This window comes from Pagrus major, chromosome 8 (genome assembly GCF_040436345.1).
Source record: "Pagrus major chromosome 8, Pma_NU_1.0".
Taxonomy (NCBI): domain Eukaryota; kingdom Metazoa; phylum Chordata; class Actinopteri; order Spariformes; family Sparidae; genus Pagrus; species Pagrus major.
In genome coordinates, this window is record NC_133222.1 from 1052324 (window position 1) to 1071314 (window position 18991).

Below are 18991 nucleotides of genomic sequence, written 5' to 3' on the forward strand. Positions count from 1 at the left end.
CTGTCCTCATGCTGCAGAAATACGTTCTAAAATTTACCTTCAGCCAAAGACAGTGAACGCATCACTGATACGGGTTTAATATGAAGTTCTTACTGTTTGAACAGACAAAACTCGGTCTGACCCTTGAACTCGTTCTCCAGGATGAGTCAGCCGTCAGCTTCCTGCTCTCACACTGTGTAAAAACACTGAGTGTATTTACAGATCAAACTGCATATCTGTGAATGCCCTTTATTGCCTTTATAAAGTTATCAGTGCATGAGTAACTACTCTCTGGTCCCTTGGGCGCAGCTGTTTGGCTGTAACCAGGTCATCCGGCTCAGGGAGGCGGAACAGGATCAACCTGTTTGCAGCTCCGGTAACTGAACGCCTCTGGGACTGACAGTCAGTGGAGCCGGACGTCAGAGACATGCTCACGGTCAGAGTGGGTCAGTGCAACTCTATTTTATTTATTTCTATGATTGAGTGTGATTTCTAAAAACAGCTCCGTCTTCTATCTGTGAGTATTTCTACGAGCTGTGATTTTTACCTGCACAGGTGCACACAAGGTGTTCAGGAATGCAGACTAGGAGAGCATTGACTCAAGGACCACATGCAGTTTTGTGGTGTTTGTTCATGTGTTGACTATCAGTGATGATCTGACTGAAAAAGAGTTTAAAAAAGAGAAATCAATTAGGAAAAGACTGAATAATGGGAGTAATGAATTAAACTGCATCACGACATTAACGTGAGTATTTTCTGTTGCTACACAAATGCAGAATAATCCACTGACAAAATTAATGAGCAACTATTTGAATCATTGATTAATTTTCGTCATTAGTTTTCATCCTGTGAAGAAGCGTTGAAATTAAGTTCTGTACTTTAGTACAAATTTACTTGTACTTTACTCGAGTATTTCCACTTCACTACATTTTGGAGGCAGATATTGTTCTGATGACTTTATTATTTATTTGATAAATTTACTTTGCAGATTACTTGCAGCATTAGAGCCAAGTAGCACATTTTAAAATTAATGTATTTTATCGACACCTCTATGTGCTCGTGTCGCTGCACCTGTTCAAGGAAACAAACACCTGTTCAAGGAAACAAACACCTGTTCAAGGAAACAAACACCTGTTCTAACTTCAGGAAAGACTCAAGCTGACATCAGACGGAGGCTTTAATGTGACATTATAACTGTTCGATCTGCTCATCTGTCCTGTTATTGTCTCGTTTTTAACAGGAAAAACAATAATGCAGAGAAAAAACACCAGATGTAAGTTTTCATTCAAAGCTGTGTGTGTGTGTGTGTGTGTGTGTGTGTGTGTGTGTGTGTGTGTGTGTGTGTGTGTGTGTGTGTGTGTGTGTGACACATACCAGGATGTCATTGAGGGGGGGTTCTCCGCTTTACTGACTGCAACTAAAATAAGATCACAAAGAGAAAGTTTACATTTTAATACTTTCACCCGTTCATGTAATATCATATCATCTAATAATGTTTTTTACAGTTTGGTGTAAAACCTGGCAGTGGTGGACAAATCGTTACAGTCTTTAGTTCAGGAAGAGTAAAAACTAATAAAATGCACTCACAGTATTTGTTTTCCAGGATCATGTTGTTGTAACTGATATGAATTCATGTATCATTGACTCAACCTTTATTTACACAAGGTGTTTCAGAGCGAGCAGCTCGCTCTCCTTCGTGCGTGTTCAGAAGGGGACGATAAAAGCAAAAGCAAACATCCAAAACTCAGACGAGCATGAAACTGAGAAGAAATAAAGGAAAATGATCAGTTTGAGAACCAAACATTAACTAAAGTCTGAACCGGAAGTTAGAGATCTGCACCTCCCTCAGATTTGTTGCAGTGAAGGTATTTTTTCAATCAGCAGAAGGCAAAGAGCTTTAAGTTACACAGGAAAGCATCATGAAACACGAGGTGACGTTAGAAAGACACACAGAGGAAAAGAATATAAAAGAAACGCACCATAATTTATCTTATTTCTGCAAAAATCCAAATAAATAAATGGCTCGGTAAATAAGTAAACACGCCATAAAATGCACCAACAACAATAATGAAACAATAATGTAGCGTTAATGAATTCATGAAATGTGACAGATTGATATTTCTGATTTAATTTGCTTCTGTATTTATTAACCTCACATCATATGTTTTTGAATCATTATCTACGTTTACTTTTGATAGAATTTCTCTACATTTAAAGGAGCACTATGTAGATTTTTGGAGAAGAAATTCAAACTCAGAATTTGAATATTCACAATATTAATGAGGTAATAACACCGAGCCCCTCGACTTGGATCACACCGGACCTGTATGGAGACATCTGATGTGTCTTTGGTTGTTTCTCCGTGTTAAAACTCGTCTCCAGCTGCTTCAGGTGTTTAGCAGAACCTGCAACTCTGTTTGGAAAGTATGAAACTTCATTAGATGAGGAAAAGCTGCTGAGCTTGTTGTTTACTCCCTCCCTCTCACTGACTCCTCAGACATGCTGTTTTTCCTGATTGGTGGTGTCATCATCTGTTGTTCAAGTGTCAGCTCATTAAGATTATTAAGAACAGGCGGGTTTGACAGACAACTGATGTCTCTCTTTGAGATCCAGTCTGACTCGTCTCTGTCGTGTCCCGCAGGCATTTTGCAGATCTCGGCGGTGCTGGTGCTCGTGGTCGTCGTATACATGCTCATCCTGGAGGAATACAACAGCCCATTCATAAGTACAGGAACATTTAATACCTCAGCCTTTAACCGCACACCGCTCCTTTAAAGACACTGTATGTGGAAATGTTGTGTATGGTGGCCCTGAGGGTCAAAACACAGCACACACAACACAGTTGTTGATATCCTGAATTTAACATCAATGTGATTCTATAACTTGTGTTCCAGATGAGTGGAGTCGATATGTGAATGCAGAATTTGACGTCGGCAGGTCCAGTCAGACCTCCGAGACGCTCCCCAAAGACACAGGTTAGTGATCCGACCCGATCAGAACGAGGGATTGAAGCTGATCTGACGGGGGTCAATCAGTGTTTTGTGCCTGTCCTCGTCAGATGGAGGCTGTTTCATGAACACAGACTGTCCAGACGATCACTTCAGCTTCTTCATGAAGAGTGGAGCTGCGAACGTCGTGGCGCCAAAGATCTGCATCCAGAACAAAGTGTAGGTGTTTCTGTTGGACCTTCCTGTCCTCCTCAGACTTCCTGCTTTAATCTCATCGTGCAGGTCCAAACGGCAGTCCTCTGTCCTCTAGCCCTCTGTCCTCTGTACTCTAGTCCTCTGTCCTCTGTACTCTAGTCCTCTGTCCTCTAGTACTCTGTCCTCCGTCCTCTGTCCTCTGTCTTCTAGTTCTCTGTCCTCCGTCCTCTGTCCTCTGTCTTCTAGTACTCTGTCCTCTGTCCTCCGTACTCTGGTCTCTGTCCTCTGGTCTCTGGTCCTCTGTCCTCTGGTCTCTGGTCCTCTGGTCCTCTGGTCTCTGGTCCTCTGTCCTCTGTTCTCTGGACCTCTGGTCCTCTGGTCTCTGGTCTCTGGTCCTCTGTCCTCCAGCTCTCGTTGAGTGTCTCTGCCTCTTCATGTCCTGTTGATGACTCCTGGTATTCACAGTAGGTCAAACTGTCCTCAGGGTTCTTGGGACGATGCTGAACAACGCTGGATCTGGATTAAACATCGTCGTAATGAACGGTGAGTTCATTGAAAACTCTCGTCAGCTCAGTTTGTCCTTTGTTCATTGTCCCTCACGGTAACGTCTCTGCTTTAACAGGTAAAACAGGAGAAGTCACAAAGACCAATTACTTTAACATGTACGGCGGCGGTACGTATACGGATGTTACTGGTGTTCTACCACATGTAACCGTGTTGTTGGATGAACTGAGCCGTGATGAGATTTAAATGACGGCACGTTTATGTTGCAGAAGTGGAACCTCTCATCGAATTCCTGAAGAGCATCGAGCAAGGCACTGTTGTGCTGATCGCATCCTGGGACGACCCTTCAACAAAGTAAATGTCTTTCCTTTGGTCTCCACAGAAATGTGATCATGGGTCTGATCCCCTGAACCAAACACACCGTTTGCTTTTACTGACGGAGGAATCAGTGCTACCAGTTACATTTGAATCAGTAAAAATGAAAGATGTTTTTCTTTATGTGTTCACAGGTTAAATGACGACGCCAAGAAGCTGATGGCTGAGCTGGGAAGTTCTGTTGTCCACTCACTGGGCTTCAGAGATAACTGGCTGTTTGTTGGTGGGAAAGGAGCAACAGTGAAGAGCAACTTTGAGAAGGTAACAACAACAACAAGCTCACCGACACTTAACACACATGAAGTATTCAGATTCATGATGTGCAGCCGGATATTATCAACGCTAAACATGTCACATTTTACAAATACACTAAACAGTAACCAGTATAGGCGACTTCTTTGTCCCCAGACTCCCTTAACAAATGTGTCAGTTTAGTGAGTTGTTGAGTTGGAGACACTTTATAAACTGTGTGAAACTCTGTCTCTGACTGATTCTGACTTATTTGTTCCTTCTTGTAAATTCAGCAAATGTTCTACATGAACTTCTTTCTGTCTTTGAGCAGAAACATGGAGTCTGTTTGTCTCGGTGATGGACGGGTTTGTTTCATACAGAGCAGGAAGTGACATCAGATCACAGGTGGTCACTCAGACGCAGGTTAATGTAGCTGTGAAGTGACGGACTGAGAGCTGAACACTGATCTGATCAGACCTGATCAGGTTCTCAGAGACAAAGAGAATTTCAATAATGAAGAATTTCCCTTTATGTTACACATCATGTTTCCCGGTTGCTTGTTTATTCAAATCTTAAATATAATCACGACAGCAGACAAAATAAAACATCAGGTCCTTTTAAAAAGCTTCAAACAGAGAATATTCTCAGTCGATCGATTAATGGATTAATTGACGAGTCGTTGCAGCCCTACAGGTCACATGTAGTCTGGTTTTCTGTTGCTGATGTAGTTTGGGTCGAATCAGAATCAGAACTGTCTCTGTGTGTTTGTTCCAGCATCTGAAGAACGTCCATGAACTGAATAAATACGAGAACTGGCCCGAGCTCCTGGAACTGAAAGGATGCATCCCCAAATACATGAACTGATCTTCTGCGTCATCCTCGAGGAATATTTCAGCTTTTTTAAACGAGCCGCAGGAACATCGAGCAGAAGGCAGGCGACGTGTTCGGAGGAGTTAAGTTGGGAACAGCTGATATTCGAACTGTAAGAAGACGAGACTTTATAGACAGGAGACTGTGATCCAAAGCCTGGTGCTGCTTCTTCCTCAGGTGAAGGTTTGTTACTGTGGAGAGAAGGTGGAACAGACGTGACGTTTCCCAGGAATACAATTTTTCTTGATTTTGAACATTTTTCGGGGGTCTGGAGGACGGGTTGCATCTATCAGGACTGCTCTGGATCATCTACCATCACTACAGAAGAGCTCAGGGACTTTTAGGTGTTGCAAAGCAATCAAATCAATCTGTACAGGTGATTTTTAAAGAAGGTACGTCTTCATGAAGCTGCATGCAGCAAGAGCCAGAATGATTCAGGAGATCAGCGTCCCTGCTGCTACGTCCCAGTTCTTTGATTTACCAGAACAAGTCCTTTAATAGTGAGAGTGTCTTCATGTCGGATCCAGTACTGATTTCGTTATATGTCACTGTGTCATTAAACCTGTAAGAATTTCACTTTGAACTATCCAAAGAGCCAACTGAGGAGGAAGACCTAATCAATAACTTATAACAAAGTGATCATGTGAAATCAACCAAAGATCTCAAAGTGATTAAAGATGCAATATGTAAGAATTTTAGTTTATAAAATTTCCAAATTAGCTAAAAATTATCAACAGACTGTGAAGAAACAGGTTTTAGCATTCTGTCAAAGACGTTTATGTACTGTGTTGCACTGAAGCTAGCATGCTAACCAGCTAGCCCCGGCCACTTCTTACTCGTAAAACCACTCAGTTCCCAGTCCAGACCGCTTACTGCATGGCTAACTGAGCTTACTAGCTAACAGCAGCTACAGTTAGCAGCATTTAGCGGTTACTCTGTTGATATGCTGCCCCCTGTAATTTGAGGGAGTATGAATTGCAGAGGTTTTCAATTCTTACATGTTGCACCTTTAAATATATGACGCAATAAATAATACTCAAGTATTTACTTTCCACTTGTACTCCACTACATTGTAGAGGCAAATATTGTACTTTTTACTCCATTACATTAATTTGATAACTTTGCTTACATTGCAGATTCAGATTAAGAAAAGAAAATATAAATGATGATGTTATTATAAAAATAAGACTGATCCTTCACCAGCTGCAACATTAACGAGCTAAACGTCTGTATGTGGTTACTGATCTGTAACTGTGATTACAACACATCCAGACTGTTAACTGAACAAACAGTCGAGTTCCTCCCGTGACTCTTTCATTGTTCCTGATGTGAGTAAACACAACATGAGCACAGACACGATATTTTCAGACTTCATGGGGTCACAAACAGCAGCTGAATGCTCAGCAGAGCCTCTAACAGGCCTCGCTGAGCCAGTTTGACATCAACAGTCTTTAAATATAAAACACTGAAGTGGGAGCAGCACAGAGACGTCCTGTCTGTCAACATATGAAGCCAAATGTACGCATAGAACATCCTGGTTGAAGAGTTTATATGTTGAAGAACTGAGACACAGTTCAACTCACTTAAATGCAGACTTTATATTCGATAAGTGGAGCTGGAACTTTGATTTGGTGAAGGGTGAGCTGTTCAGAGACAGTGGCTGGATCTGGACAGCAGTTCTGTTGGTTTGAGCACAACACTGGTTTTGGATCTTGTATATGTAAACTGCTTGCTTATATATTTGCTTTATATACCTTTAACTTTCTGTGTATGACTGTTAACATTTGATTAAATAAAATGTTTATACAGTACAAGTGAGTGCTGCGCTGAGGGCTGTGGGGTGGTGATGGTGCTGGTGTCAGTGTATATTTACAGGCAGTACAGGTTTTTTTTTAAAAATACATTTGCGTGAAAGGAAAGAGGTGAAGTCACAGCCCAGCTCAAAGACTGCGACAAAGACAGGAAACAACACGAGCTGGCGGCCATAAGAATTAATTTCTATTGGATTTTAGTGCATCTCATATTTTATATTTATATTGTTAATGAAAAATCTCCATCTGTCCAACAGCTGACAGGTCGTATGACCCATTGACTCAAAATCAATGCTGAAATGTCTTCCTATACTGGTTGAATGAGACATGGCTCTTTGTTTTGGGATTTTTGTCCTTTTCATATTTTATACTAATATCTTAATGAAAAATCTATTTTTTTTCAATAGTTTCCAGGTCATGTGACCAATTGACTCAAAATGAACCTGCCACCTGTCACTGGAGGCGAGCTAACATCCACTGAAACTAGATCGGCAGTGAATATCTGTCAAGTATCCAATCTAAACTTCACCACGGTGACTTTTAAACATATCCAGGGGCACTCAAAAATGTACTGGGCCATTTTTGCTGTTTTTTTGTTTTTTTTAGGACATAATGATAACTCGATTAATGAAGAAAATATTCTGCAGAATTATCGGTATCGAATGAAAATAATTCATTGCAGCCCAACTGATTTGTTTTCAAAGAAATTACGGATCTTTCTTTACTTCATAAACTACAACTGTTATTTTTCTCTCTCCATCTCCATCACGACCTACAATGTTGATATGTATTTAATTTTGTAACCACAATACAAACTGTGTGAATAAATCATTGTCACGTTCATGTGTTTATAATTATTTTTATTTAATTAATTAATTAATTAAATTTTATTTAATTTATGTATTGGTGGTGATAAAACTTAAGCCTGTGTCACACCTATTTCTTCCTACATTTTTCATTCCAGTCTAAAAGATTTTGCGGAGGGAATTAACTAGACGGCACTTGTTTCCACCCGAACATTTTTCTAGAAGGACCCTAAATGTCGTATGCGATTGGCTGTACCATCCACCAATGAACATATAGGAAACGAGGTGAAGATATGATTGGCCGGAAACAGAAGAGAAGATGAACCTGATTGGCGGGAAGGCGGGACTCCGACGGGCAGTCTTAATGGCGGACCCTTGTGTTATCTTTGTGTTATCGGTGTAATTATGTGTTCTTTATCAACAACTGTGGAATAATTCTCACTTGACGTTACAAACTCTAAAATGGCGACGTTAGTTCTGGACAACGGAGCCTACACGGCGAAAATAGGATACAGTCAGGAGAAAGTCAGGTAAGTTGTTAGCAACATAGCTAACGTGACTGCTAATAACACTCGGTGCTCAGCTCATCTGCCTTCAGCGAGTCCACCTGCAGCAAACACCGCCAACCTCCGACTCACAGCCCGGTCACCTGTGAGGAGAAACAAAGGACCATTTTACCAGCAACAACCCTGAAGAGCTGCTGCTGTTCTTCTGTTACACTGCTGATGGTCAAAGTAACTTCACGATTTTTCTCCTGGTAGTCAAGTTTAACTTAAATGAAACCAGTTACAAATCTAAAAATTCACCTTTAACATAAATATTGATTATGAAGTCACTGCTTCATATGACAGATTGAGATTTGAGCTCTATTCTGCATTTAAACACAATGACTGGCTGGTGACGAAGGATCTGCAACTGACACTAATGTGATTGTCAATGAATTTATTGATGAGTTTTATGGATTTTCTTGATTAATCAGTAAGTTGTTTGGTCTATAAAATAGCAGAAAATGGTGAAAATGCCCACGATTACGTCCTCAAATGTCTTTTTTTTTTGTCCACAACTCAAAGATATTCAGTTAAGGTCATAGAGGAGGAAAGAAACCAGAAAATGCTCACACTTAAGAAGCTGAAGTCAAAGAGTTTTATCCTTTTTTTTTTCTTTAAAAATGACTCAAATCAAATACTCAATTACAAAAATAGTTGGTGATGAATTGATTACGTTGCAGCTCTACAGGGAACATCAGAGCAAACCCATCCAGTGTGTATTTATTACCATTCTTTCACATCCAGAAGTCAGATCACAGAGGTGTTCTCAGAGTCTTCTTCCTTCTCTCTTTCTGCCGCAGCGTCATCCCAAACTGCCAGTTTCGCTCCAAGACGTCCAGATTAAAAACCTTCACAGCCAATCAGCTCGATGAGATCAAAGATCCTTCGGGTCTTTTTTACATCCTTCCCTTCCAGAAGGTGAGAGAGTGTCACCTCACGAAGAGGCTGCCGCTGTACAATGACTGGTTTCTATTCATTCATTCTTTCTCATTTGCGCTCTCCTGTACTTTTTCTTCAGGGTTATCTGGTCAACTGGGACGTCCAGAGGAAAGTGTGGGACCATCTGTTTGGAAAGGAAATGTTTAAGGTTTAGAGTTTGCTTCACTTTTTGTCCTTCATGTCCTTTCTTCACCACGTTGTTCAATCACATTGTCGACTAATCTAATCTGATCTCATCACCTCCTCCTCTGCTGGTGACGGTCTGTTCTGGGTCCAGGTGGAGTTTGCAGACACCAGCGTCATCATCACCGAGCCGTACTTTAACTTCTCCTCCATTCAGGAGTCCATGAATGAGATCCTGTTTGAGGAGTATCAGTTCCAGTCGGCGCTCAGGATCAACGGTGAGTTGATGCTCGACAAACATAGAGTGAGACCACACTTCCTGCTCAGGTTCTACAAGTATTCACTCGCATCATCCAGGTACAACACTTCAAACTCCCCAAAGACTCAAGCAGATTGTCAATAAGTCATCCAGAACAAAACCCTCAAAAATGAGCTGTAAAAAGAGCACAAAAAAATGTATCATCCAATGGGGTCTCATTTCCAATCTGTCTACTTCTCTGCAGGAGTTTCCCACCTGTAGTTTTGCAGAGGACTGTGTCTCAGTTGTGAATATATTTCTGATGCCATAAAGCCTCCCAACACTGCACCAGTCCACCACAGTTCTTTCTAAACTTCTACTCTCCGTTAGAGATACATGAGTCTTGCTGAAATGTGAATCACAATTTTTCCTTCCTGAGAAATGAGATCACGGTTCTCTCACCCAATTCTTATTTTTTCATTTGTCGCACTCTTGGACTCTCACGTGAACAAACTTGCTGTCTACAGGGCTTTCAGCAGACCACATAACATATCGAAGTGCTGGACTACACTGTGTGTATGTTTGGGTTATTGAGGTGTGTGTGTGGTCTGGCGGCTGGGATTATGTGATGCTATTCTCCTGTCTCCCTTGCAAACTCATATCGGATTTTATGGTGACGTTTGAGGTGGTTCTCCAGATTTGTAGTGTTAACTCGCGGTGCTGCTTGCAGATTATGACTCCTCGTACATTATTGTCAGTGAATCGCTGTCATTGAGAAATGAGATCTCATAGACGTATGAATCGATATTATGATTTCTTTATGATTAATCGTGCAGCCCTGCTTTTTAGTCTTTTTTTTTTAACAAGACAAAATTATTTGCGCTCAACGATATTATTTAGAATATTTTGTTTAACCACGTTGTAGAATTGTACTTGGGAAACTGTTGTCCAAGTCTTTAAACTGTAGTCCACAGATGTATTGTTACACTCCTGGAACGCTGTCAGACTCACAATGGACAGTTAAGAAAATACATTTCAGTAATAAATAACTTCACCTCGTCTTTATCCGGCTCTTGTGAAAACCACTTGTTTTTTCTTTGTCCTTCTGCTCGTCAGATAAGTGTTTAATCTCTGCTGAATCTGTGTTCTGTGCTCTCCAGCCGGCTCTCTCAGCGCTCATCACTACTTCCACACTAAACCCTCGGAGCTCTGCTGTTTGGTGGTCGACAGTGGATTCTCCTTCACCCACATCGCCCCCTACTGCCGCAGCAGGAAAATGAAGGAGGGCATCCGCAGGTCAGAGGACTGCAACAACATCTCGAACCTGCAACACTGTCACTAACAGTAACAACTACAGAATGCTAATGACCATTGGGTTAATCTTGCCTTCCAGGATCAACGTAGGAGGGAAGCTACTGACCAATCACCTGAAGGAGATCATTTCATATCGGTAAATTCACCCGACTCAGTTTGGTTTGATTCTTTTGGTCTCAGGTGGCAGAACAGTGTTTCTTTCCAGAGGTCAAATCATTTCATTTCCACTTCTAGAGAGGAAATCTGAACATGAACACAGTGATTCTCATCATAAAATCAAATGACACAAAATAATCTCTCTCCCTCCAGCCAGCTACATGTCATGGATGAAACTCATGTAATCAACCAAGTGAAAGAAGACGTCTGTTACGTCTCATCGCAGTTTTACAAGGACATGGAGATCGCACAGTAAGCTGAGACACAGCACAGCAAACACAGACCGCAGATTCAATAAACAGGTTAATGTGCTGTTACAAACAGGTCAGATGATCCTGTCATTGTAAATCATTTCAACAATTCTCCTACCGGCTGTTTTCTGTTTACATTTCGGTAACTCTAGTTTATTAAAGGAATAGTTGAACATTTAGTGAAATCCTCTTCTTCTCTGAGAGTCACACGTCCAGATTGATTCCACTCTCATGTCTGTACGGTAAATACCAGGCTGAAGCCTTAGCCAGCAGCTGGTTAGCTTAGCTTAGCATTAAGACTGGAACAGCAGCTCTAAAGCTCACTTAATATGGAGAAAGACTGTCTTCTTCAAATATGCAAGACCCGACCAAAAGTTATGAAGAAGCACTTTCTCTGTTTTCAAAACCATCGTCATGCTGCAGGTCTGTCTGTAAGATGTAGCGCAGTGTTTTATCAGGAGGTCCCTGACAGAATGTTGTTCTCTGCTCTGTTGTCAGGATGAAAGGGGAGGAAAACTCTGTGATGAGGGATTATGTTCTTCCAGATTTTAGCTCCATCAAAAAAGGCTTCTGCAAGGTGAGAAAACATTTTCTAATATTTGTCTGTGAGTTAATACAGAGTGACACGTCTGTCCGGCCATCCTGCTCTCGTGTCTTATTTGGTGCACATGGCTGCTGTTCTCATCCTTCCTCCTCTTTGGGCTTTCTGTCCTCCAGCCACGAGAGGAGATGGTCTTCAGTGGAAAGTACAAGACAGGAGAGCAGATCTTGAGGTTGGTAAACGAGCGCTTTGCTGTTCCTGAGATGCTCTTCCACCCGGCAGACATCGGCATCCAGGAGATGGGCATCCCGGAGGCCATCGTGGACTCCATCCAGTCCCTGCCAGAAGGTCACAGCAGAGTTTTATTATTCATGTCTTCAGCATGTGAACATCACACACACACACACACACACACACACACACACACACATACACACACACACACACAGTATGTTTGTATGTGTGAGAAGCTGCTGACAGTGTTTTCTGCCATCAGACATGCAGCCCCACTTCTACCAGAACATCGTCCTGACTGGAGGAAACACTTTGTTTCCAGGCTTCAGAGAGCGACTGGAGGCAGAGCTGCGCTCGCTCGCCCCCGCCCACCTCCCTGTGTCGGTCCTGCTACCTGCAAAGTAAGTTTGTCACGTACTCGTAGTCGTAAGTTCAGCTACGTTAGCTGCTGCGAGTGTAACACACCACAATCTCCAACACAGCTGTCAGAGGAAGAGTTGCATTGTGGGCAATGTAGGCACATGTTTTGGCAAGGAAGAAGAATGTGTGGAATAAAAAGATGGTGTCTCTGGTTCTGCTGCATCGATTTTGATCCTGGTTTTTCTTTTAACTGTCCATCATGAGTCTGATTGTTGCAGAGGTGATGATAAATATGTGCAGGAACCTTTAATGAAGTTGAAGAACAACTCGGTCTTCTTTTCAGTAACGCACATTTAACAGTAGGGGTTCAGTCACGGAGAGCTTTAATTTAAATAATCAAATTCATGATCGGTGATTCTTCCTGTATGTTTTTCTCCCAACTTTGCCTCCTTTTGTGCATCCAAAAGAAACACTTCAAAGACGATGCAGCTAGCTTAGCGTTAGCCTGCAGCTAGCTTCGCAATAGCTAGCTGCAAGTATGTAAACAGTTCCTGCAGGGAATAATCATCACAGGACACATTCATGTGAACATAACGTTTTCATTAATGTCTCGTCCTGCAGTCCAATCTGTCATTCCTGGGAGGGAGGGAAGCTGCTGGCCCACAGTCCGGACTACGACGAGATCGTGGTGACGCGAGAGGACTACGAAGAGAACGGACATTGTATTTGTGAAGAGAAGTTTGATATTTGACTGAACTGAAACTCGCAGCTTCAGATTGTCCTGCGTCATCGTGGACTCCTGCCAGCTCTCTGTTTCGATCCACTTACAGGATGAACGGGACGCACAACAAGAAATGAAATGTTTTTTTCTGCAGCAGTTACATTTCAGTTTGTGATATATTTTTATACATGTCGATGTGCTGATTGTTATTCTCGCCTGTCTGAAGGTGTTTGAGGCTTCAGACACTTCCTGTATTGTTTCTATTCTGAAATGGGACTAATACTAATTCATGAGTATGATTTAAAAAGTGTCAACATTTAAATGATAGTTGTCTCCTGTCTCTCTCCAAGATTGCAGTCTGTGCCTTATTTTTGGTCACATGTCATTTATTCTGCCTTCAATGGATGTTTTTAAAGAAGTAAAGGCTGTGCAGAGAAAACTCCGGCATGGTCCTTTAACCCGCAGCCTCGTTCTGGTTGTGGCGGGAAAAGCTGACATTCGGAGAAGTTAGCGGTTAGCTTAGCTCGGTTTAGCTCGGTTTAGCTCGCGTGTAACCAGGTGAGTGTAGCAACAGTCACAGAGAAACACTGAAGCCAGAGGCCGCGGCAGAGCGCCGCGTGACGTCAGCAAATAACCCAAATTAAGTTGTGTCCGTTTGTTCGTGACGTTTGTCAAAGAGAAGTAGCAGCAAACGCTAAGCTAGTATTAGCATTTAGCATAGCCAGCGCATCACCGGCCGCCATTAGCAGAGTCCAGGTTGTAGCGTCTGCCGGCATCAGGACCAGGCGGTGTTAGCTGACTCTGAACTGACAGACCCGACTGGGAGGATGGCGACAGCGAGAAGACAGATGAAGAAAAGACACCCGGAAGAAAAATCAGATAAAAAAGTTTTTGATTTTACTGAAGAGGATGAGAAGAAAGAGCTGAGCGGCTCAGAGGACGATGCTCGGGAAGGTGAGTGACGCCGACTAGCATTAGCATTAGCATTAGCCTGTCTTAACTTTTGAGGACAGTCAAGCTAATAAAAGGACACTGACTTAAAATTTTGATCAATGTTGCTGTCACAAGATGAAACTCCGATAGTGGACAAACTGGCCAAGAAGAGACCTGCTGCTGCTGCCTTTGAAGAGGAGGGGGCTCCCTGTGCTGTGGGGTACTTCACATTAACTGCTTTATGAGGCTTCATGTAACATTAGCTGTGTTGAGTGTGTGTTAGCCTCAGGTAACTCACTGTGCACAGTAACACGTGTGTAGGCTAAATTAGTTAACTTACTCATGAAAGTAACATTTCTGTTTTCCACACTTTCAGAAATGAGGTTCAGTCCATGTTGGAGAAATTCGGAGGTAAGCAGCTCTGCAGGTGCACACAGGCTGTAGCATTGAGTCAGGGCTGCACACTGGTACACACATCACATTACCAGGGATTACATGCATATATACATGTGATACCTGATATGATTCCCAATTAGTTGTAATGATCATTTAAGCATCAACATTTTCATTTTCACTCAGTGATTATTAAAATCACAATGTTGCAGCGCTGCAGTTCTTCATTATGATGCAGTTTGGTCACACATTTTTAACTTTACTAAAACGCGTGCAGCCTCTTGCAACTTGGATATTGTGCTCAGCCACTTTGTGATTTCGATTATATTTTGATTAATTGTGCAGCCCTAGCCCTTGAATGTTGACAAAGGGCAGTTCTATCAAGTTAAGTTTGGCCATGAAAGTTTGGTCTGATATTTAGTCTTGTTTACTTACTTTTTGCATATTTAAACCACAGAATTGGTGATTTTATATGTATGCAGTTTTTTTAGTCTCTGTGAAGAAAACATGGACTCCGATACATGTGAGCAGATTAGCTCCAACTTGTTGTTTAAAGAGAAAACACTGTCTAAAAATGTCTTTAAACTCAAAGAAATTTAATGAAATCTGCATTGCTTTCAATATGCTGTGCTCTCTTATTGAAATCCAGCTGATATCAGCAAGGTGATGCAGGCCAAGAAGAAACGTCTGGAGTCTCTGACAAAGAACTACATGAAGGGGAGTCAACAAAAACTGGAGCAGCTGTGGAGCAACTATCACACTCAGAGGTTTGACTCTCTTCTTCCTGCGACTTAAGGAACATCACAAAACTGAGACAACTTGATAAAAGTCCTGACAGCTGCAGGAAATGAAGTTACTGCAGCAGGTTAAAAGATAAGAGGACAACAACTGTGGTATTTCTACTTTTACTTAAGTTAAAGATCAGAGTGTTTCATCCGACTGATGAGTTTAAAGTGTGTGTGTGTCTGTGTGTCTGTCTTCAGGCAGAAGATGACTCACCAGTACTCCCAGCAGGTGTCGTCTGCGCTGCAGCAGTGGGAGGCTGAAGCCCAGCGAGCTGAGGAGCAGGAGGAGAAGCTCAATGTTTGTTCACTTCCTTTCTTTATTGATGAGACAGACGCACAGGTTTGATGCTCTGTGACGTCTGGCCCCGCAGGTCGTGTTTATAGTCAGATCTCATCATTGAAAAAATGAAAAATTAGACTCAGTAAAGCGGGGCTCTTCAGAGGCGGGACTGTTTGTCCTTAAAGTGATGTTAAACGTGGTCGACTTGTGTTCAACTCTGAAAGTGTAGCGCATAATAAGAGACTGACCGTGTTGGATTGTTGCCACCTACTGGATATACTGTTGGTTTAGGTGAGGGGCGGCAACTCTGTAGAGCGTGCAGGAGGAGGAGGACTCATCCGTAACGATAACTGTGTTTGCATTGATATCTGTACTACATGTATTTGGACGTATCCATAATCAAAGAGTGAAAAGCAGTATACAGGCGAGTATGAAACGTGTGCGGGTGCATTTCAGGGTAGCAGCGCTCGTGTGAAAGGGACTGTTATCAGTTGTTTGAGATGCTGGTGTTATGTTGGGTTGTTATAACATCGTCTGCACAAACAGCATTGACTTGAAACTCATCGACCTGTGCTGCGGTCAAAATAAGGTGAAATGAACTCTTTTTATCATCTCCTGAAAGATGCTGAAATGTATTTAGGGTGGTTTGTCTCCTTTTCACCTACATTTTTGATATCCTGGTTTGAAGCCTCAATATGTGCCCTGCCAACACAAGCCACTGCAGAATGATCTAGAACGGCACTCGATAGAGGCCCAACAGTTTCCTTCATTCAAATCAAATTGTACTCACTCATACATCCCAGCCGCCTAAATACGCCTGATTCTTTTCATCAAGATCTCTGCGTTATTCCCTCAAAGATTAAGGAAAAATGTAAAAGACAAAAAAAAAAGTCCTTTCTCACAATGTTAAAGAAGGTGAGAAAAAAATCCATCCTGTATCCGTTCTTTTATCCGGATCCACACTAAAAGTGGTCTATTCCTGGCCGAGGCTCATCCTCCATCCAAGTTTGGTTCTGTTCAGTAGTTTTTTTGTAATATTTCTGACAAACCAACAAACGAACACAATATAAAATAAGTATGTGTATGAGAAGTTTGTGGCAGCAAATTAGTTGAAATTGTTTGAATCTGAAACTGAAAAGGGAGAATAATTACCTTGGTCATGTGACTTTCTGCTTTACTCCACTACATTTCAGAGGAAGATAATGTAAAGAAGGATCTGATTACCTACTGCCAGACTAAAGCAGTTTGCTGTAACCTGGGTCAGTCAGCGTAAACAATGAGCACAATGACATCCTGCTTCATGATCCTCAGTGTTTCTTCTGTCTGTAGAATCTGTTCAGACAGCAGCAGAAGATCCTGCAGCAGGCCAGAGTGGTTCAGAACCAGAAGCTGAAGACAGTCAGAGAGCTGTACGAGCAGTTTGTGAAGGTGATGATGTGTGATGACACCTGCAGACAGAAATGGAGGTTATACCGTATATGATATAATAATCCATCCAAAATGTCTTCTGAGCTACAGATCATGTTACAGAACTACAGGAAGGAAATGAGATTGATGTATTTGAATTCTTCAATTAGGAAAAAGTCAGTCTGAATCACATTCTGTATCTCCTCCAGAACATGGAGGAAACTGAGAAGAGCCATGATGCTTTCCTGCAGGGGGCGCAACAAGAGCTGAGAAAGGAGATGGCCACGCTGCAGAAGAAGATCCTCATGGACACGGTGAGAGGAGAGTGAAGCCTGATTTATGGACAGGTGTTTTTTATAAGTATCGCTTGACGTACAGTAAACATCTGTGCATCGGTTTCAATTCATGCTTTGGCAAAAGGTTTTTAGTCGTTTCCATGGCAACCTGAGAGCCTCCTTGTTTCTTATACACTAGGTTTTATTTCTGTTGCCTTCAGTGAAGTGTAATCTGTTCAGACAGCTCTTTAAATCACACAGTTATCTCACTGCATGTTTGCTTTTACCTTATTAACCGTATCTAAATTAATTGATCAGCTCTCAGTCTGTTTGTGAGCAGCAGATTGCCGTCACCATCCATGGTGGGATGGTAAATACAATCAATGAATCAATAAAAATACAAACGCTGTTGAATTTTGCTCGTGGAGCAGACATGAAGAAAATGTTTACGTCTTCTGCCAGTCGGCCTGGTGACGGCCGACGTCTGCTTCTTGGACAAACACCAAATGTAGGTCGGAGTCAGTGTAGATTGAAAACGGCCGTCTCCATGGCGATGTTAGTCAAGCTACACAATCACATTGTGCGTGTGTGACGTAGCATGCAGCAGCATGTTGTAAATGAGCCATTTGTGTGAAGCGACACTCATCACAGGTGTCGAGCGCCCATCCATCAATCAGACTTCTGGACTGTTTGAGCAGCAGTTTGACTTGCAGAGAGGTCGTAATGTTACGAGACCGTTTATTTTTAAAAAGGGTTTTTTACAGCACAAAGTAACTGAATACATTACAGAAAAATAGAGTAAAGTTACACTAACATATCAGTGACGTGTAGCCAATCAGACTAAATTAACAAAAGGTGTTCCTCGTAAATTCCAAAAACATTTAAATGTTGTGACATGATTTATGGATTGTTAACATCTGTCAGCTGCTGCTAGCAGCTAATTATGTTGTTGTTGTTGTCTGCGTACAGTAGAGCAGAATAAACAGATGAGTGAAGCATCACCAGAAAATACAACTCATTAAGTTTAAATATTCGATAATCAATGTATACATACAAGGAGCAGAAAATAAACTCTATAGATTATATCATACATATAAATGTGTGATGATGTCAGAGGTTGCTGATGTCACATCCTCTTGTCTCCACAGCAACAGCAGGAGATGGCCACCGTCCGTAAGTCGCTGCAGTCCATGCTCTTCTAGACTGCTGTTACCGCGGCGACGGAGCTAGTTCCTATTTTAAGGATGTGTTCTTGGTCAGTGTTACCATGGTTACTGTAGTTATAACACTAGCGTTGTCATGTTTTTGTGTTGTCATGAGTTCTCTGTTGTTTCAGTTGATTCCTCGGTGAGACAGAACAGCTCGTTCTGCTGTGTTGTTGCTTCATGAGTCCACTAGAGAGAACAGAACACGTCTGGAAAGACCGTTAGTCATTAAAAGATTCAACAGCTTGTAAAACGAGTTTCAGAGTTATATTACAAACAAACATGATCTCTTAATACAAAAGCTTTGTATAAATTAATTGTTGAAACAAACTGGAAATCATTTTGACTCCCTGTGAGAGAGAGAAAAAAATAAACGATTGTTTTTCTACAGCCCAGTTTGGTGTTTTTTTATTTTAACATCTCAAAATGTTCAGTTTAATAATGAATACTAAGTGTGCCTTTTCTCCCCATGCCAGCCTCCCTCTCTGTCTGTTTACGTCTTTGTCTCGTCTCGCTGCGTCTGCCGTGCGTGATGTGCTCTGATAGGTCGACATCAGTCTTGTGATGTT

General features: G+C 41.9%; 3 protein-coding genes across 4 annotated transcripts; all 3 read left to right on the forward strand.

Annotated features, from left to right (window-relative positions):
* The first annotated feature begins 272 nt into the window (after positions 1-272).
* On the forward strand, positions 273-5678 carry LOC141000717 (protein FAM3C). Its single transcript, XM_073471517.1, has 10 exons — positions 273-425; positions 1220-1252; positions 2621-2704; positions 2874-2954; positions 3038-3146; positions 3607-3665; positions 3745-3795; positions 3896-3980; positions 4136-4262; positions 5007-5678. Exons 1-10 carry the CDS (start codon positions 407-409, stop codon positions 5094-5096), a joined length of 738 nt encoding a protein of 245 aa, XP_073327618.1. The 5' UTR covers positions 273-406; the 3' UTR covers positions 5097-5678.
* A 2393-nt stretch (positions 5679-8071) lies between these two features.
* actr6 (actin related protein 6) lies at positions 8072-13493 on the forward strand. Its single transcript, XM_073472076.1, has 11 exons — positions 8072-8249; positions 9068-9185; positions 9286-9354; positions 9484-9607; positions 10728-10863; positions 10961-11017; positions 11191-11289; positions 11787-11865; positions 12006-12177; positions 12326-12464; positions 13045-13493. The coding sequence occupies exons 1-11, from the start codon at positions 8182-8184 to the stop codon at positions 13172-13174; spliced, it is 1191 nt and encodes a 396-aa protein (XP_073328177.1). The 5' UTR covers positions 8072-8181; the 3' UTR covers positions 13175-13493.
* A 186-nt stretch (positions 13494-13679) lies between these two features.
* sycp3 (synaptonemal complex protein 3) lies at positions 13680-18812 on the forward strand. 2 transcript variants are annotated; one of them, XR_012179585.1, is made up of 9 exons: positions 13680-14098; positions 14213-14297; positions 14454-14488; positions 15120-15237; positions 15454-15553; positions 16865-16963; positions 17152-17256; positions 18366-18472; positions 18554-18812. XR_012179585.1 is itself a non-coding variant. In XM_073472466.1 (9 exons), exons 1-9 carry the CDS (start codon positions 13972-13974, stop codon positions 18604-18606), a joined length of 747 nt encoding a protein of 248 aa, XP_073328567.1. In that variant the 5' UTR covers positions 13680-13971; the 3' UTR covers positions 18607-18812. The 2 variants fall into 2 exon arrangements, 1 of the variants encoding a protein (XP_073328567.1); XM_073472466.1 differs by having other exon boundaries at positions 18366-18390.
* Positions 18813-18991: the final 179 nt, after the last annotated feature.

Excerpts from the sequence above, each read along its gene's own strand:
- LOC141000717 (XM_073471517.1), top strand. Across the intron at positions 2,705-2,873 it reads ATACAACAGCCCATTCATAA|ATGAGTGGAGTCGATATGTG; the intron begins GTACAGGAACAT and ends CTTGTGTTCCAG. Across the intron at positions 4,263-5,006 it reads TGAAGAGCAACTTTGAGAAG|CATCTGAAGAACGTCCATGA; the intron begins GTAACAACAACA and ends TGTTTGTTCCAG.
- actr6 (XM_073472076.1), top strand. The coding sequence starts at position 8,182 with ATGGCGACGTTAGTTCTGGACAACGGAGCCTACACGGCGAAAATAGGA. Across the intron at positions 9,355-9,483 it reads TTGGAAAGGAAATGTTTAAG|GTGGAGTTTGCAGACACCAG; the intron begins GTTTAGAGTTTG and ends TTCTGGGTCCAG. Across the intron at positions 12,178-12,325 it reads CATCCAGTCCCTGCCAGAAG|ACATGCAGCCCCACTTCTAC; the intron begins GTCACAGCAGAG and ends TTCTGCCATCAG.
- sycp3 (XM_073472466.1), top strand. The coding sequence starts at position 13,972 with ATGGCGACAGCGAGAAGACAGATGAAGAAAAGACACCCGGAAGAAAAA. Across the intron at positions 14,099-14,212 it reads AGAGGACGATGCTCGGGAAG|ATGAAACTCCGATAGTGGAC; the intron begins GTGAGTGACGCC and ends TGCTGTCACAAG. Across the intron at positions 15,238-15,453 it reads AGCAACTATCACACTCAGAG|GCAGAAGATGACTCACCAGT; the intron begins GTTTGACTCTCT and ends GTCTGTCTTCAG.